Raw genomic sequence first — 18,336 nt, 5'->3', positions numbered from 1 at the left:
TAGATTTTGTCTCTCTTTCTCCTTTCTTCCAAAGAAAACATTGCCTTCAGTGAATGAAAGTACAGTTTTGTAAACTCACTGACTATTCCAAAATGTCATAAGCTGTTACTGCGATACTATCTCACATCAGGCAAACAATATAACAAGCCTTAAGGTCTCCCAAAACTAGCAGAGTGCAACAAGGGGACTCTTCAGATTAAAATGTTGTGACAAGCAGTCACCTACTGTCTTGGAGTCCAACTCATCTGTGAACTGACTCCAACAAGAAACAGCAAAACAAGAATTAATCTGCAAACTGGACACCATTAAATTAGGCTTGAATAAAGACTGGTAGTGGATGAGTCATTACACTAACTAAAAACTATTTCCCCATGCTAATTTCCCCCCTACTGTTACTCCCACCTTCTTGTAAACTGTTTGAATGAGCCATCCTAATTATCACTACAAAAGCTTTTTTTTCTCCTGCTGATAATAGCCTACCTTAACTGGTCTTGTTAGAGTTGGTATGGCAACCCCCATTTTTTCATGTTCACTGTGTATATATATCTTCCTACTGTATTTTCCACTACATGCATCTGATGAAGTGGGCTTTAGCCCACAAAAGCTTATGCTCAAATAAATTTGTTAATCTCTAAGGTGCCACAAGGACTCCTCGTTCTTTCTGACTGTCTAGAGATGTAGATAACACTTCTAAAATCTATCTTTGTTTAATACTATTGCAATAACAGCATTCTCACCAGCAATATGCCATTTTATACCTTCCCAGATGAAGAAATAACTTTTTGATTTAGGGACTAAGAGACTATTTGCATTTTCAAGAGTTTTTATTAGCAGTAATAGAGACAAGTAACAACAGTGAGCATCTTCCCAAGCACAACTGCACTGAGGAAAGACATTCTAGTCAGAGATTATTATCTCTATTCCAGAATATTGATGGCACCTTCCTATCACATGGACACATAAAACTGAGATTAAACCATTTGCAGCTTCTCCTTTTGTATCTACAAGAAGCAATAAAAAACAAATGAAATATACTTGAAAGCTTTCCTGTTCTCTGTGCCATAAAGGCCAAAGCTCTATCTTACAGCACATTTACGTTACTCAAGCATTGACAGGCCAAAAAGGAAAACTGCATGCGATACCAGTATGTAAATACTGATTTAACCTGACCTTTGAACATCCCCTTTCCAGTCAGGGTTGGTATAGATCAATACTTGGGTGGGGGACATTTATGAAACATCTCTGTGCTCTAGAAAGTGGTTTAAATGATGCAATTGGGGGCACTCTTCCCTCTATATCGGTACTGAATGGGTGCCTAAAATTTTGAGGGGTATTATAAAGTAGGAAGTGCCCTTCTTCAGACGAGACCTAAAACTGAGATCACGACCAGTTGTGGGTATTAGGAGTTCCATGGCACCTTTTGAAAAGAAGTGGTGTTAAGTACAACGTCATTGTCCTGTCCAAACACCAACTACTTGGGTTCGCCAACTAGTATTTCAATTTCTTGGGTATCAGAGTAACAGCCGTGTTAGTCTGTATTTGCAAAAAGAAAAGGAGTACTTGTGGCACCTTAGAGACTAACCAATTTGTCTGAGCATAAGCTTTCGTGAGCTACAGCTCACTTCATCGGATGCATACTGTGGAAAGTGTAGAAGATCTTTTTATACACACAAAGCATGAAAAAATACCTCCCCCCACCCCACTCTCCTGCTGGTAATAGCTTATCTAAAGTGATCACCCGCCTTACAATGTGTATGATAATCAAGTTGGGCCATTTCCAGCACAAATCCAGGTTTTCTCTCTCCCTCCCACCCCTCCACCCCCACACAAACCCACTCTCCTGTTGGTCAGTCCTCGCCTACAGACAGCCCCCCAACCTGAAGCAAATACTCACCAGCAACCACATACCACACAATAGAACCACTAACCCAGGAACCTATCCTTGCAACAAAGCCCGTTGCCAACTGTGCCCACATATCTATTCAGGGGACACCATCACAGGGGCTAATAACATCAGCCACACTATCAGAGGCTCGTTCACCTGCACATCCAACAATGTGATATATGCCATCATGTGCCAGCAATGCCCCTCTGCCATGTAGATTGGTCAAACTGGACAGTCTCTACGTAAAAGAATAAATGGACACAAATCAGATGTGTCCAAATTCTTGACATCTGATTTGTGTCCATTTATTCTCCAACTGGTTTATGAATGTTATAATTCTTGACATCTGATTGCCAACTGTGCCCACATATCTATTCAGGGGACACCATCACAGGGCTTAATAACATCAGCCACACTATCGTTCACCTGCACATCCACCAATGTGATATATGCCATCATGTGCTAGCAATGCCCCTCTGCCATGTACATTGGTCAAACTGGACAGTCTCTACGTAAAAGAATAAATGGACACAAATCAGATGTCAAGAATTATAACATTCATAAACCAGTCAGAGAACACTTCAATCTCTCTGGTCACGCGATTACAGACATGAAAGTTGTGATATTACAACAAAAAAACTTCAAATCCAGACTCCAGCGAGAGACTGCTGAATTGGAATTCATTTGCAAATTTGATACAATTAACTTAGGCTTGAATAGAGTTTGGGAGTGGCTAAGTCATTATGCAAGGTAACCTATTTCCCCTTGTTTTTTCCTACCCCCCCCCCCCCCGAGGTTCTTGTTAAACCCTGGATTTGTGCTGGAAATGGCCCACCTTGATTATCATACACATTGTAAGGAGAGTGGTCACTTTAGATAAGCTATTACCAACAGGAGAGTGGGTTTGTGTGGGGGTGGAGGGGTGGGAGGGAGAGAGAAAACCTGTATTTGTGCTGGAAATGGCCCCACTTGATTATCATACACATTGTAAGGAGAGTGATCACTTTAGATAAGCTATTACCAGCAGGAGAGTGGGGTGGGGGGAGATATTTTTTCATGCTTTGTGTGTATAAAAAGATCTTCTACACTTTCCACTGTATGCATCCGATGAAGTGAGCTGTAGCTCACGAAAGCTTATGCTCAAATAAATTGGTTAGTCTCTAAGGTGCCACAAGTACTCCTTTTCTTTTTGCAATTACTTGGGTAGTTACTTTGGATAGTGAGCATTAAACTTTAAGCTCATGCTCAAATAAATTGGTTAGTCTCTAAGGTGCCACAAGTACTCCTTTTCTTTTTGCGAATACAGACTAACACGGCTGTTCCTCTGAAACCTGTCATTAAACTTTTTTGTTTATTGCCCTATTATGTAGTACTGGTGCGCACTGTTGAACAGCTACTAGGCTTCACTCTAGAGGACTCAGGGCTTAATGTAGCGCCAAAGTGTCATACGCATAATCCCTGCATTCCTCCCTACCCTGCCTATCTTGTCATGTCCATCCATATGTCTTGGAAACCTAATACCTGTCAGCTTTCATCCCTTTCCTTCTGTCTCTTTTTCCATTTCTCTTTTTTCTCCTTTTGCTGTCTCTCTCATCTATCCTTTTCTTTCTCTCCTTTCTCTGTTGTATTTTTATCCTCTTCTCTTGTATGCCTCCCTTTTTTCTCTGCCTCCACAGACCATTTGTTATTCCCCCTCTCTGACAGAGCTAGAATGCCCTGGTGCTGTGCTTGATACGTACTTATGTCAGGGACTTGGCGATGGCTGAACTGACACATGTAAACATTCTGGTCGATTGCCCAAAATCATTTGTGCTATGTACACCCAAATGGTTCTGACATATTAAGGGGAGTTGTGGTAGAAGTTTGTGGATTGGTAAAGATAATTTATCAGGAAAGAAAATCCAAATGTGGATTAATATGTAGGCACTGGGAAACATTTGTGACAATCTGATAAACATGTTGTAAATAGACTAACTCATAAGACATAGTTCTGTCCACTAACTTCAGAAACAATCAGTGTCAGCTTTTCTCTGTGTCATCCCCATTTTACTCACCATCAACTTGACCTGGATTCAAACCAGGGCCCTAGGGACAAAAGTGTTTCAAAGAAATTCACTTCACTGTAACTATGTTGGAGTGACAATCTGTTTCTTTGTCCTCAGAAATCAGCAGCAAGATGAAATACTATGGAATCCAGCATGAGCTGAGCACTGAAGATATAATTCAGAAGCTGAACTTGGCAGAGGAGATGCTGAGGGAAATCCAGCATCGCAAGCCTTTCACCAATCAGAGGCTGCTTGCTGATGATGAGGCTGATGCTGCACAAGAGTGTGAGTTTTAGGTCTCCATCTATCTATGGATGTGTTTATTCTGATGGAAAGACATAGTATAGCAAACAATGTTCCAGTAGTAATCAGACCATGGTAACCAGCAGTGCTGAACCTATGTGCAGAGTGTGCTCATAGATGCTGACTGTAGTGGCTGGCCAGCTGGACTACTCATGGCTTAAGGATACAAAAGGATCTCTCAAAACTGGGTGACTGGGCAACAAAATGGCAGATGAAATTCAATCTTGATAAATGCAAAGTAATGCACATTGGAAAGCATAATCCCATTTATACATATGAAATGATGTACAATCCTATATGAGAATATAAGCGTGTACTAGGGTGGCTAACCCATGCCACCACCCATGTCGCCATGGCTACACTGCTGTTTTTAGTACACTCATTTGATCAAATCCAGTGTATATACATCTGGAAATTATACCTCCAGCTGCAGTGTAGACACATGCTTTGTGCCTCCAAACTTAGGCCAGGGTAACTCCATTGATTTCCGTGGGGTTCACCAGTATAAAACTGGAGTCACACAATGGTGAATCAGAGCCACAGTTAGCTCATTATTATTTCCAACCTGGCTTAGGTAATTTTGGGAATATTGCACCTTGAAGGGTAAGACAATAAGTACTCTTTCATTCAGAGAATGAAAGTATGAACTAGTTAGCTGAGACTGTAAACAAAAAACAATCCTGCCCATTCCATAATAAATCATTGTAATTTGAATTTTTTATGATGAGAAAGTTCAAGTGAGACAAGTTTTTTTCCCATTTAGAAGAATAGTTAGAAATAAAATCTAGCTAAGTGTCATAGGTGAGTACCCAAGCTCCCTGGGAGCAAATACGTTTTTAGTGATCCCTGATTAAGGACAGTCACTCAGGTCATAAAGTTGGTCTGATGCTGATATATGTAAACTCCATCAGAAAGAGCATACCCTGATCTTGAACTTTTTGGAAAATCACATGTAGCTAGATTGGTAACTCATGCTGTGAAGGGAGAGAACAAAGGAATGCAGAAAGATTAATCAATAACCTCTGACTCTTCTCTCAGTACTAAGGCGGGTGGAAGAGTGGGAGATGAGGTATAATGACACCAGATCTCTGTTTCCAATCGTATTGGACCAGCTCAGTGACTATAACATGAAGCTGTCAGACTTACAGGAGGCTCTGGACCAGGCTCATGACTATGTCAGGCAAACGGAGGATACAAATAAGAAAAATGCTGGCAAACTCCAAGAGAATGAGGTACTGTGCAGCAGCATGTATATTGTAAGTGTGTCTGTGAGCAACACATTTTCACTGACAAGGACATTTTAAATGTTGGATTCTAAAGATGTATAGCTACAGAAATGACAGTGTAGAACTTTTCCTCTATGTGAGTTTCTGTATTGTGGTTTGATGCTATCATCACCAGAGGGATTGCTGTCTAATGGCTAACACACAGAAATGGGAGTCCAGACTCCTGGATTCTATTCCCAGCTCTGCAGTTGTTAAGGTGTGTCACCTTAGGTAAGTTCTCTACCTTTCTGTGCTTCTGTTTTCTCAGATGACCCTAACTTCGTAGCCCTGGCCCATGGACCACAGTGAAAAATGTAAATTGGTCCATTCTGCAGCATGAATTTGACACTCTTAGTCTAGATGTAAGCTAAGTGATAATAAAAGTCAGCTGCTATCCAGAGCTACAGAAGATGAAGACATGGTCTCTGCCCCAGGGAGCTAACCAAGACACAGGCTTGACAGCTTAAACCTATCTGAGATACATTGCAATAAACCCATGGCAAGGATTTCATGGCTCACCCTTCACTGCACAACGTGGCTACTCTTAATTTAATGGGGGTAATCAGGATTCAACCCAGATCTTCCTGTTTCAGAAGCACAAGGCCCCCGCAGTGTAACTAAAGTATTATAAGTATAGGTCCTATATAAAAACAAAGCAGTTTGTTTTTGTTCCATTCAGCAACAGGCAGTGGTGTGTACACATACACACACACACGTTCAGATTAAGATCCACATTTCAAGCAGCCTCGAACACCCACTCTTCACACACACACACACACACACACATTCACAGTCCATGAAGGGGAAAATTGGAAGTAAAAGCCCAAGGAAAGCCTCCTCTCCTGCAGGCTAGAGACAGGAGATAGCTGTCAATGGAGAGCCAGGGAATAGCAAGGCCTCTGGGCAGTTGGAGGGAGGGAAGGCACTAGGCAGGGAGAAGCCACACAAGGGAGTTCTTGCCTACAGATTTGTGTGTCCAGTTTTTATGTGTTTAAGGATGAATTTTCACCCTTTAAGTGTCACACATGTATTGGGGGTGGACAGAGGAGTTCAAAAATCAGACAGCAACCAAAAAACATGATTTGTCATGTTGTTTTTTTTAAAACCTTATGATTTTTAGGTCAGTCTCGTGCTTTTTTTTTTTTTTAATTTATTCCAACTCATGGTTTTTGAACTTTTGGGGTTGGCAATATTGGCAACTTGAACTTGATGTCAAAGGTAAGAAAACACCAACATAGATGATCAAAGAGAGGAACAACATGGTCACAGGAACCAGATTTTAAATCACAGCATTTGGTATTAAATAAAATGAGGAAGATAAGGTGCAGAAATTCCCAGAAAGAGAAGTTTTCTTGGTAAAAAGGAGATTTCTAAGGCCAGTCCAAGGTTTTAAGTGTAGGGATGCTGTGGAACTGGTGGACTTGAGAGATGTTTTAGGAAAAGAAGCACCAGATACATGTACTTGTTTTAAACAAATGTCCAGGAGAACAGCGCAGTGAATCAGATCATTATTTTATTCTTCCTTTCTGACTTTTATTATCGCTAAATAGTATGTAGCTAAGGACTTAGTATTTTCTTTCAATAATTAAATATAAAATCAGGCATTCAGTTTTTGTGAATTGCTCTATAAGAAGCTTGGGATTCTCATGTACAGAATCTCCTTTGTTCCTCTCTTCCTTTGTTTTATAATTACAGTGCAGAAGCAGATCTGCAGCTTATCTCATAATCATGAAGTGAAGGCTGAAGTATGTTGGATGTGGTCATAATTGTTCTTTGCTTTTAACCATTGTTTGAGTTTCATTACTTTCCACAATTAAGGCAGCTGCTGTACCAAAGAGAACATTCACATTACTCTTATTATTGCTATGAAAAACAGATCTCTAATTTGTATGTAGAAAAAAACCTTCAAGTCCAAACTAATCTACATGCCACTGTGAAAAGTCCATATTTTATTTGTCTTTGTACTGCCAGAGCACTGTTCTGATGGTTTAGTAGGGGTGGTTCATTCCAATAATTGCTCAAACTGTAATATAAAATGAAATTTATTTTTGTAAATAAAGGCCCTAGTCCTCCATGAGGACAAGCCAAACTGAAAATGTCATATTACAATATGCAACTTGAGAAGTGTGAGCAAAATTTGGTCTTAGCTTTTTTCCCATTTAATTAATATTATCTGTTCATTTGTTTTACCAGTATAACTGTAGTGTTCGTATTAACAACATACCAGAGAACATGAACACTGCATTTTACCAATGCACAAAACATTTCTGAATGTGGATTTATTTTTTTCTGCAGAAGCAACAGGAGAAGGTGAAGGAGCAAACTGATGATGTGAACAGTATTCTGCTGAGTGCCAGAGATACTTTAGTTGAGCCACAGCAATTCAGCACAGAATTAAGTGATGTGATAAAGGTAGGTGCCTGATTGTATGACCTGTTGTATGACCTGTTTAAATGCTGTGCTTGCTTTTTTTTTTAACAAGTCAGGTATTCAAAACATCAAACTTGTAGAACGCTTTCTACATAGCATTGCTGACATACTGACAAATATTCCAATAAAACCTAATAATTTCTGCCACAGTCAAAATATTTGTAATGAAATTTTACTGCCACAGAAAAATGATGTTATTTTAAGAGTACCCTATTAGGGATAGATTTGAGTTAAGCCTTTTTTCATGCATTTCTCAGTTACTTCACAAGGGATGCCCAGTCAAGAGACCAGAAGATGCACTGAGCAGAGAAATGTTCTGTCTGTTAAAGAAAAAGCCCCACACAAACCCTTTTGTCCATTTCAGGCAGAAGGCAGGAACAGGTTAAAGACCCTGAATCTCAATTTAGAGATAAGCAGTTGTTGGAATTTGATGTTTATACACCCAATCTACAAATCCTCTTAAAAGTCAATTACTCTGTGAAGCAGTGGAGTGAGGAAGTAAGGATTAATGTTTCATGGTGTAAAAAAGGTTGATCCTTTTTGTTTCAACACTGAAAATAGACGAGGGTGGTCAGAAAATGCCAATCATTTTTGTGAGAAGAGGTTTTTTTAACATTTTCTGGAATTTGTTTGTCTTTTTTATGAAAACCTGAAGCAATCTAAGAAGAGGTTTCTGATAACCAAACACTGAAGAACTTTACTCCAAAAAATTTAGTTTCCATTTTTTATAGAAATGAAAACTTTTTTGACCACAATTTTGGTGGAAATTTTTCATTCTGGTTATTTATTTTATTTTATTTTTAACAAACAAAATTGAAACAGAAATTTTTCATTTTGGTTAAAAAATCACTTTTCGTTGATAAACTGATTTAACGAAAGGAACCCCACACAACAACAACAACACAGCAAAACAAGAAACCCCCCCAAAAAACGTGACCTGCAGTAAGCATAATCTTTTTCATGTTGTGATACAATATGTACATGTGGCTCTATTTGTATACCAGTTACCTTGCAAATATTTCATACAACAGGTGTTTACAGTTTGTTTTTCTCTCTTAATTCGTAAGTATAAAGGTAACAAATTGCAGGAAGGAAAGTGGCATGAAAATGAGTGTCAAGCAGCTCATTTGCTGTTAAGAGAGGCTCTTAACTCACTGTTCTATTCCATTCTTGTATCTTGTACACCGAGGCCACTATGGTTTAATGTTGATCTACAGGGCTTTAAGCAGGTGGATTACACACTGGAGAGGAGATGGTTGAAGACCTGTCTTATGTTGGGCCTTCTGTACAAGTATTTTATATGGCTGTCCAGAAGAGCTATGGCTGAGGCAAAGAGACATTACTTGTCCTCAGCCATAGGCACTATAAATAACCACTCATGAACTGTTGGTAGTCACAGTCTTCTGAATCCATGCTGCCATACCCATGAGTAGTCCCATCAGCCGGTCACTATAAGACGTTTCTTTGCAGATAGGATTCTTTAACCATAATTTTTTTCTTTCTAATTTAGGAAGAGCTACAGATACTGGCTTTTTGCAAAGAAACCTTTGTGAGAATTCCCCCACATAATCCCATCAGTGTCCCTCTGTAGAAAAGGGTTCAGAATATGTCCCCACCCCTAGCAGAACCCAGGGAATTCAATCCATAGGAACTACACTAGCAGGGAGACTTCCCTATGGCTACAGCTATAACCAGGAACCCCAAAGGGGCTATGCAGAAGACATAATAAGCCTGAGGCTTTATTACCTTTATGGTTACAGTCTGCTGGGAGTGCAAAGGTTGCACATGTATGGGGAGGTGGACAGTGCCTCAGAGGCAGATGAGCCCACCCCACCCTTCATTCTGTGCTGTGGATCCAGATGGGGTGAGCCCTTCAAGTGCAGATCAGTGGAGTACAAACTGTCTCTTTTATCCAACCTATTAAGCCTCAATTTCAGATGATTTCAGCTAATCACTGTGGCACTAATATCAGCAAAGGTAATGGAAGATGAGACCATCTCTCAAATGTGTTCATGTCCCATGTATCTATCCATTCTCCCTCTGTTTATGATATTTTGGCTTATTTTTCTCACTCTTCTCACTCCTCCCATTCAGTCACCTTGACCCCATCTATATTTTGCCTCCTTTTCAACTTCCTTCTTTTTCATCTGTTAAAATATATCATAGTTAAACTATATGTTACCTAAAAAACCAAAAAAACCCTGCACTGTTAGAGTAAAGAGGATATATTTGTTACTATTTTCAGATTCTTTCTATCCTTCCATATTTTGTTTAGAATGTGTCGGGGTTCTATGCAGAAATAGATGGCGCTAAAAAGGAATTACAAGAAAAACTAGCCAATTTGTCTCGATTTGATGATGGTTTGGTGCAGCAGGCTATGGAGTATGCACAGGAGCTTCAAAGACTTGCTGACGAGTTGGACCGGTAAATTTTAACTACAGCAGACTGTACGGCGCTAATTTTAAGGGCTGCTAGTCACACAGTTAGATAGGTAAACAGATGAGCAAAAAGATAGTACATTATATATACTAATTATAGATACACATTAAGCAAATCACTGTAAAGTCATATGTTCCAGGGATTATATCACAGTCTGTGAGAAAGTCTTTTAACTAGAGCTGGTCAATATTTTGTTTAATATTTTTGAATTTTATTTAATGTCAAAAATATTTATTTAAATTCCTTATGTTTTTTATTCACACATTTTTCAATCATTTCTTTATAATCCCAAAGTAACAGATATAAAGTAGATGACTGAGAAATAATATGATACTGGAAAATGTAAATGGGGATTTCAAAAATAGCTCATAAAATAAAATGGTTCATGTGAATAAGATGATTCACATAAAAAATTGCCTTACAGCTACACTCAGAGGTAGGATCTGCTGTAGTTTTGACTCAAACTGAGTGTACTATATCCAGTGGTGAGCTGGAGCCGGTTCACTAGAATCGGTTGTTAAATTTAGAAGCCCTTTTAGAACCGGTTGTTCCGCGAGGGACAACCGGTTCTAAAAGGGCTTCTAAATTTAACTGGCCAAAAGTGGCGCCTTAGGCGCCGACTCCACAGGTGCTCCAGTCCTGGAGCATCCAAGGGGAAAATTTAGTGGGTGCAGAGCACCCACCGGCAGCTCCCCACCCCACCCTCGGCCCCAGCTCATGTCCACTCCGCCTCCGCCTCCTCCCCTGAACGCGCCGCCCTGCTCTGCTTCTCCGCCCCCCCAGGCTTCCCGCGAATCAGCTATTTGCATGGGAAGCCGGGGTGGGCTGAGAAGCAAGCGGCGGCTTCCCGCTCAGGCCCAGGGAGGCGTTGGTGAGCTGGGGCGGGGGGGCGTGAGAAAGGCCACCTGCACCGCAGCAGGTAACCCATGGGGGCGTGCAGGGGAACCGCTCCCAACCCCAGCTCACCTCCGCCACCCTCGGCCTGAGCAGGAAGCCGCGGCCTGCTTCTCAGCCCTCCCCGGCTTCCTGCCGAACAGCTGATTCACGGGAAGCCGGGGGGTGGGAATGTGGAGAAGCAGAGCAGGACAGTGGGTTCAGGGGAGGAGGCGGAGGTGAGCTGGGGCCGGGTGTGGGGAGCTGGTGCTCTGCACCCACCAAATTTTCCCTGTGGGTGCTCCAGCCCCAGAGCTCCCAGGGAGTCAGCGCCTAAGGTGCCACTTTTGATGTGATCAGTGGGTGAGCGGCCACTCCCCTTGCTCCCGCCCTAGCTACGCTCCCCCGCCCCTAGGAGCCAGAGGGACCTGCTGGATGCTTCCTGGGAGCTGCCCCAGGTAAACACCACCGGGACTCCCCACCTCGCCCCCTGGCAGGTGCCTCTGGCTCTTAGGGGTGGGGTGGACACCCACTACGGTGGCCCACAAGACCCTCCTGCCCGGTTCTGGGGGCAGTCAGGGGACAGGGGAGGGGGGTGGATAGGGCATGGATCCTGGGGAAGGCATCAAGGAATGCAGGGGGTTTGGATGGGGCAGGAGTCCTGGGGAGTGGGGGTGGGCAACGACCCCCTCGTGGGGTGAGGAGGGAACCCGTTGTTAAGATTTTGGCAGCTCATCACTGACTATCTACAGACTAACACGGCTGTTACTTTTAAACCTATAGTAATTTAAATACCAAATGGATGGTGTCAGGGTGAATTGGTCCAGTTGCATACATTAAAGGTGTCCCAAGCCTTTTTGTTCTGTTGAGAGATGATAAATACTTAGATTTTAACCAATATATACAAAAGTGATTTCTAGACAGATTGGAATTATGGTTTTATTTACAAATGTGATTATGTGTGAAAAAATACTATTGTAAGTGATTACTTGCAGAAAACACATTTACCAAATTCTGCTTTCAGTATCAAGTAAAGGTATTCTTGTGCATAAAGGTTTGCAGTATCAACCCTTAACTGCTCATCAAGTATCTAATTTAAATACATTTTAAGAGTTGTTTCTTAATATACTTAAGCCCTAGATAGGAGATTAAAATAGAGAAAAAAATTACACTGAAAGCCAGTGGTTTCTTATTCTAAAATTAAACAATGCAGAAACTTAAAATTGCCTGGTCTATAATTTTACATAAACTGGAACAGACCCCCACAAAAAACTGCTATGTTAGGTTTGAGAGCTACTAATTAATGGTATTGAAGTCATTTGAAAGAGAGTGCTTCCACGACAGGATGAAATGGATAGCTAGCACTTTCTCGAATACATGAGATCAGGAATTTAATACAAAGCAAACGGAAACCTTTATGGATGATGGAAATGTGACACTCTTACATTTGTTGGAAAGATTATTCTACAGTGAAAGTTTAATCCCTTAAAACATTTATTCTGTCTTCAAATCATGCCTTCTGGTTTTGTTGTTTTGCTTTGCTTGTCTTTATTTTGTTTAGTATAGTTTCATTTTGGTCTTTGGACACATTTAAGACGTTTCAGAAATCTTATGAGAGAGTCCAGTCTGGAGATGCAATAAGGCCCTGATCTGTCAATCATTTACATATATGATTAATTTGATTACTGAGAGTAGTCCCATTGAAATTATATGTTTGCAGGATTAGGCCCTAAATCTGGAAAGTTAGGATAAAGTGTGTTTGAGTTCCTCTCTGAACCAAACATAAACTATGAATTTTCATGGGTTTGTTCATCACCAAATATAAAAACCTATTGCAAGTAGATTGAGGTCATAAATTGATGTGTTAGATATAACTAGTAGCTATCTTATTTATTATATGAAACTGGAATATGTAAACTACACCTAAATGGTAGTCTTCATAAAAGCACTCACTGCTGGCCTCTCTCTACTCTCATTGGAGTCAATGGTAAAATTCCCATTGATCTCAGCTGGAACAGAGTAGTTAGGTTATTGCTGAGTGTTTTTGAAAGTTCCAGCTAAATGGCCTAATTCCATCTTCACACATGTGAAAAATTCACCATGGAAATCAGATGGGAGTCAATGGACATGTATGGAAGCGAGAGTAGTATTTAGACCAAAGTTCCTGTGTCTCAAGATTTTACAAGTAAGAGATGTAAACAAATTATTTTTTTATTTTTTTCCTTTCTGTCCTTCTAACAGGAATTTACACAGTGTTGATACAAATGGGTTGGTACAAAAAGCACTAAATGCCTCAAATGTCTATGAAAATATTGCTACTTATATTGAGGAAGCTAATGAAACTGCATTACTGGCATTAAACACAACACACAGAGTCAGTGATGTAAGTAGTTTTCATAATGTTCATGTCTGCTTTGCACTGAATTAGGGTCCCAGCATGATGTTATAAGACTTTGGGCTCCTGGGTGTGAAGTAAAACCGAACTCTTCACCATTTGTCAATATAGCATTTTTGCAAGAATGGGGGCTTCATCCCTGTTGCCTGAACAAATTCCAAACTGGTTATTTACTTCTGCTATCCCAAATTTCCCTGGTAGTTTCATAAGAGTACAGTGGTGTTCTTCACTTCCTGTCCTAAACTGTTGTGTACTGTTGCTGTGTGCTGTTAAAATGGCTGCCATGTTTTGGCCCCAGAGAGGCTGCATTTCAGGAGTGGTTGAAGTGATAGATCAGAAGTGATGCAGAAGGTGGTGGTGATTAGACTCTGACCCCAATTTGGCAAAGCTGATAAAGCATATTCTTGATATGAGCATATACATAGTGCCATCCCTTATAAGCTCTTAAGCATAAGCATATGTCCCATTGACTTCAAGGGTAAAGTGTTTTGCTGAATCTGCTCCTATTGCCCTAGCATTGAGTCACTTAAATACTCTTAAGCTATCATTTACTTGCTCTACTAATGTGAAAAGGAATCTAAGTTGGTGTAACTTACGTGCCAAAGAGCCAGTAGAAAGCATGTGTTTAAGTAGTGTTCACCCTACTTTATAACTTACATCCACTTATATATCACTCCTGAATTTGGCCCAAATAGTTTGTAAGCTCTTTGGGATTCTGTGTGCTGTAAAGCAGTACTCAAGTTTAAGACATTATTAAGTATCACTTATAGTGTACTGCAAGTAGAATAGCTTTTAATGTGCAAGTTTTACACTGGATTGGATTTACAGCATCGTAAGTATGCACAGTATTTTGCAAAACATATAGGAGGACTTTGTCCCTGCCCTGCACAGCTTACAAATTCGTCCTTCAATACACTAGGCCGACCACCTATGTCTCGTCCAAGGGACTCCATCCTCTGGTCAGTGAGTCACTGAGGAGAGATTGCCACAGGTGTCATGGCCTGGGGAGCCTAACTTTGGAGAGGGAGTAAGCAGTTCTTGAAGCAGATTCCCCAACCCCTGCATATAAGAGCAAGCAACCTTTCTCTTATCTTGGAAGATTCACCCTCTCGTTCTCCTTTTTAGCCCAGTTTTGCTCCCATTGAAGCCAATGAAACTTTTGCCATCGACTTCAATGAAAGCAAGTTCCAGAAACAAAAAGCATCTTATGCATCTTCTATTTATCCCACAGCTTGCTCCATTCTTCCTCCCTAACAGGGGATGATCTCCCTAGTGGGGAACTGATGATGGGTACTTCTTCCTTCTCAGGGATAGTGTCTTGCAATCTGAATAGCATGATTATTGGTTAGGCCACATCTTAGTTGCCTAATATAGATAATATTTGTGCTATTCTGCAAATTTATTATTCAGTTCACTTGTATGGAGGAAATATATTCCTTTAAACTTCAGTTGCAACCTATAGAAAATTTGCATTTGAGCCATTTTTCTCATCCAATCACCCACTTTTTACTTTAGCAGAGAAAATGGAACAGCAGCAATTGGAAATTGTGAAATATTATGTCATCTAAAAGCAGACACAATAAAGAGATACATTTCATCAAGCAGATTCTGACTCTCTTTTTGAAATGAATTTGTAGGCTGTAGTTGGAATTGATTCTCAGATCATTTACCATAAAGATGAAAGCGAAAGGCTCCTCAATCAAGCCAAGGAACTACAAGAGACAGCAGATGCCAGTAAATATACATCCTTCCTATTGGTTTGGCTACTTCGCTGGTAATACGATAGCTCTGAATATGAAAAGAGATTTCAAAAGCACATCATTAAGGAGGAAATGCTGCTGCAACAGAATAACATATTGATCAAAGTTAGAATCCAATGTGTTAGAAAAGGAAAATTTTGAATAGCTAGTGTCGTACCAAGCTGATGAGAGTTTTCTGTTATTTACAGTGGGCACATTTTCAGGTGTATTAAAAGATTAAGGGTCTGATCCTGCAAACATGTATGCATTTGAGTAACTTTACTCATCTGAGTAGTCTCAGAGAGGTCAACACATTCATTTATGCGTTCATAAGTGAATGCAGTTTTGGGCCCTAAAATTCTAGTTAGGAATAAGATAAGATTTAAAAGATTCTGGCATTTTCTTCATTGAAAATAATGGAACTTCTATAAAACCAATGGAAATTACTGTTTTTATTTTTCAAGGCTTTGTGCTTTCCATAAAAACTCACCTTGAAGTTTGTACTGTAATATATTAGCACTTGTCCCAGGCAGTTATTGGCTATCAAAGTTCTTTTTGAGAGGTGATGTTTAATGAAGATAAGGAAGCAGTTTCCAGATTCTCCTGAGAAGACTCTTCCAGGAGAATGTTGAGCATCAGCTGGAAGATTGCTTAGCAATTTAGATCACCTGAAACCAACATCACTAGAATGCATGATATTAAAGTTAGTCAGGGGTAAACACTATAGTAACTAATGTTTGTTAAATGCACAGCAATATATCTGTGCAGTATAGTAACACTAAAGACAAGATTTTTTACGTGCCCTTTGAAATCACAGAGTTCAGTCGTTTTTTTCTGTTCTGTCCTCACAGGTAACGATTTAACAGTTGCAGACACTAGTCGCCGTATTGCTGGAACAATTGCCAGAAAGGATGCTCTGAAAAGCCGCTTGATGAAAGCCATGAAACAAATTCAATCAGTAGAGCAAGGTTGTAAGATAAATACATCGACTTTATCTTTACTATCTGACTATGAAATTTATAGTCAGATCCCCACTCTGATTAGCTCAAGCAGCATTTGACTGAATCTTTAAAAATAAGATTTCAAAAACAAGTCTGCCTTTAACCCATTCAAAATGTAGGAAAGATTCCTAGAAGTTCCCGATGAAGGCAGAAAATTAAGATAACCTGCAGTAAAACACACTGTCTCTCTGATGTGCACATTCTTAGCGATGGGGCACATAATATACACATAACTACTCCGAATGACATCTCATTAGTCATCACAGTCTTGTCACATGAGTCATTTAGGCAAAGCCAGAAACTTCACAAGGCACTTTTTGTCTCCCCAAATTGCAATTATGATGATATAATATAAAAGTTACAAGATGACACGTTTTATTTTTTCTCTTTTGTTCATTATTTTAAAAGAAAATAATGTGAAGACCTTTCCCATTAACCATGACAATGCAACAGCTCATTGTACAATGCTTTCCATAGCATGATGAGAGAACATATCCTATCATCTGAAGCTGCATTGACTTCTCTTGGCCTGCAGTTTACTAAAGGTTGCCGTCCATCACTTTATTCTTGACTTCATTACAGACTGGATACTCCATTAATTTGTAGACCTATTGCACTAATAATCAAAATGTAATTTAAGAGAATATTGTACTTGGCAGATTGAATACTTTGGTGGGATGCCACTGGCAATTTATGATTAGCTAGGTGTTCCCTTAATTCTTGAAATAAATAGAGGTCATGAGCATTCATTAGCATTTCCAGCTGTACTTTACCATGTCCTGAGGGCCATACATGTCCCAAAAGGAGCTGGGCAATAATTTTTCATCAAAACATTTTTCATTGAAAATGGCTTTTTGACTAAAAGTATGTTGTCATGTGAAAATTTCTGATTTAGTTGATATTTTCAGGGTTCTTGTTTTAAAATACTGGAAGAGAATGTCAGTCATCAAAAACTTTTCAGTATTTGTTTTTCTACAATAATCTGAAAATGTTCACCAAAAAAATTCAACAAAAAAATTTCATATTCTTTGACAATGTCACCAAAAATAAAATATGTTTTTAATCCATTCGAGTCCCAGAGCCTGGGATATACTAGCCATTACAAATCAAGCTCACTGAAAAGCTTAAAATGTAACAGTCAAAACGATCAGCCAAATGCAGTTGGTACATCTTAATCATTAATATAACAGCAAACAAGGGAGGGTTTTCAAATTCTTTGTGTAATTTGAAAAAATAATAAAACTAAGGTTTGTTTTTTACCTCTGTGTGAGGAAAGCTCCAGCACTGTTGAGGCAAAACGCTCATTAATCTTATTTTCATTTTCTGAAGCATTAGTCAGAAGTAGTGTACTTTAATAGTATTTATTACTGCTCATTCTCTATTCATATTACAGGTGATAATAGACAGCATTTGGACCAATTTAAACTCATTACTCAAGAGGCTGTCAATGCTACCGTGGCAGTAACCCAGACTACTACCCCAATGGCTAAAAATCTGAAGAACTGGTCCGAGAACCTTCAGAACTTTGAACATGATGCTGTTGCTTATGACAGTGCTGTGGACTCAGCTGGGGATGCAGGTATACTAACTGTAACATGGCACTGAGACCCAATGTTACTTGGTGTTACTGTAGCAGGTATTCATTGCAAGCACTATAGTGTAAATGTAGATTGACAAGTGTCACCATTGAATATGGTATGAGTTGCTTTCCCTGTCACCTCACAGCATATTATATTACTATCTGCTCTAACTACTGGATAACATGTGCTTGAAAAATGACTCAACATTTTTGAGACTCATTGAAAGTCAACGGTGTCTTAGACTTTTGAAAATGGAACTTAGGCCCTTTTGAAAATTTTACTGCTTGTTAAATACATGTTACCAATTACTATTATGGTAGTGATGGTGGTGGTGACAATAGTGTTGGTGGTTTATTGTTATTGTAGCACCTATAGGTCAAC

At 39.7% G+C, this 18,336-nt stretch overlaps 1 protein-coding gene across 1 annotated transcript in view; it reads left to right on the top strand.

Moving 5' to 3' along the window:
- Positions 1–18,336, top strand: part of LAMA4 (laminin subunit alpha 4) — a 158,121-nt gene that overhangs the window by 84,614 nt on the left and 55,171 nt on the right. Inside the window, exons 10-17 of the mRNA XM_073337097.1 lie at positions 4,048–4,215; positions 5,272–5,465; positions 7,794–7,910; positions 10,204–10,352; positions 13,482–13,623; positions 15,273–15,369; positions 16,226–16,342; positions 17,769–17,954. Of these exons, the coding sequence (XP_073193198.1) occupies positions 4,048–4,215; positions 5,272–5,465; positions 7,794–7,910; positions 10,204–10,352; positions 13,482–13,623; positions 15,273–15,369; positions 16,226–16,342; positions 17,769–17,954 (1,170 nt within the window). The remainder of the gene's footprint in view (positions 1–4,047; positions 4,216–5,271; positions 5,466–7,793; positions 7,911–10,203; positions 10,353–13,481; positions 13,624–15,272; positions 15,370–16,225; positions 16,343–17,768; positions 17,955–18,336) is intronic.

The sequence above is a fragment of the Lepidochelys kempii genome, chromosome 3 (assembly GCF_965140265.1).
Source record: "Lepidochelys kempii isolate rLepKem1 chromosome 3, rLepKem1.hap2, whole genome shotgun sequence".
NCBI classification, from domain to species: Eukaryota; Metazoa; Chordata; order Testudines; family Cheloniidae; genus Lepidochelys; species Lepidochelys kempii.
This window is presented reverse-complemented; position numbering and strand designations above follow the sequence as displayed.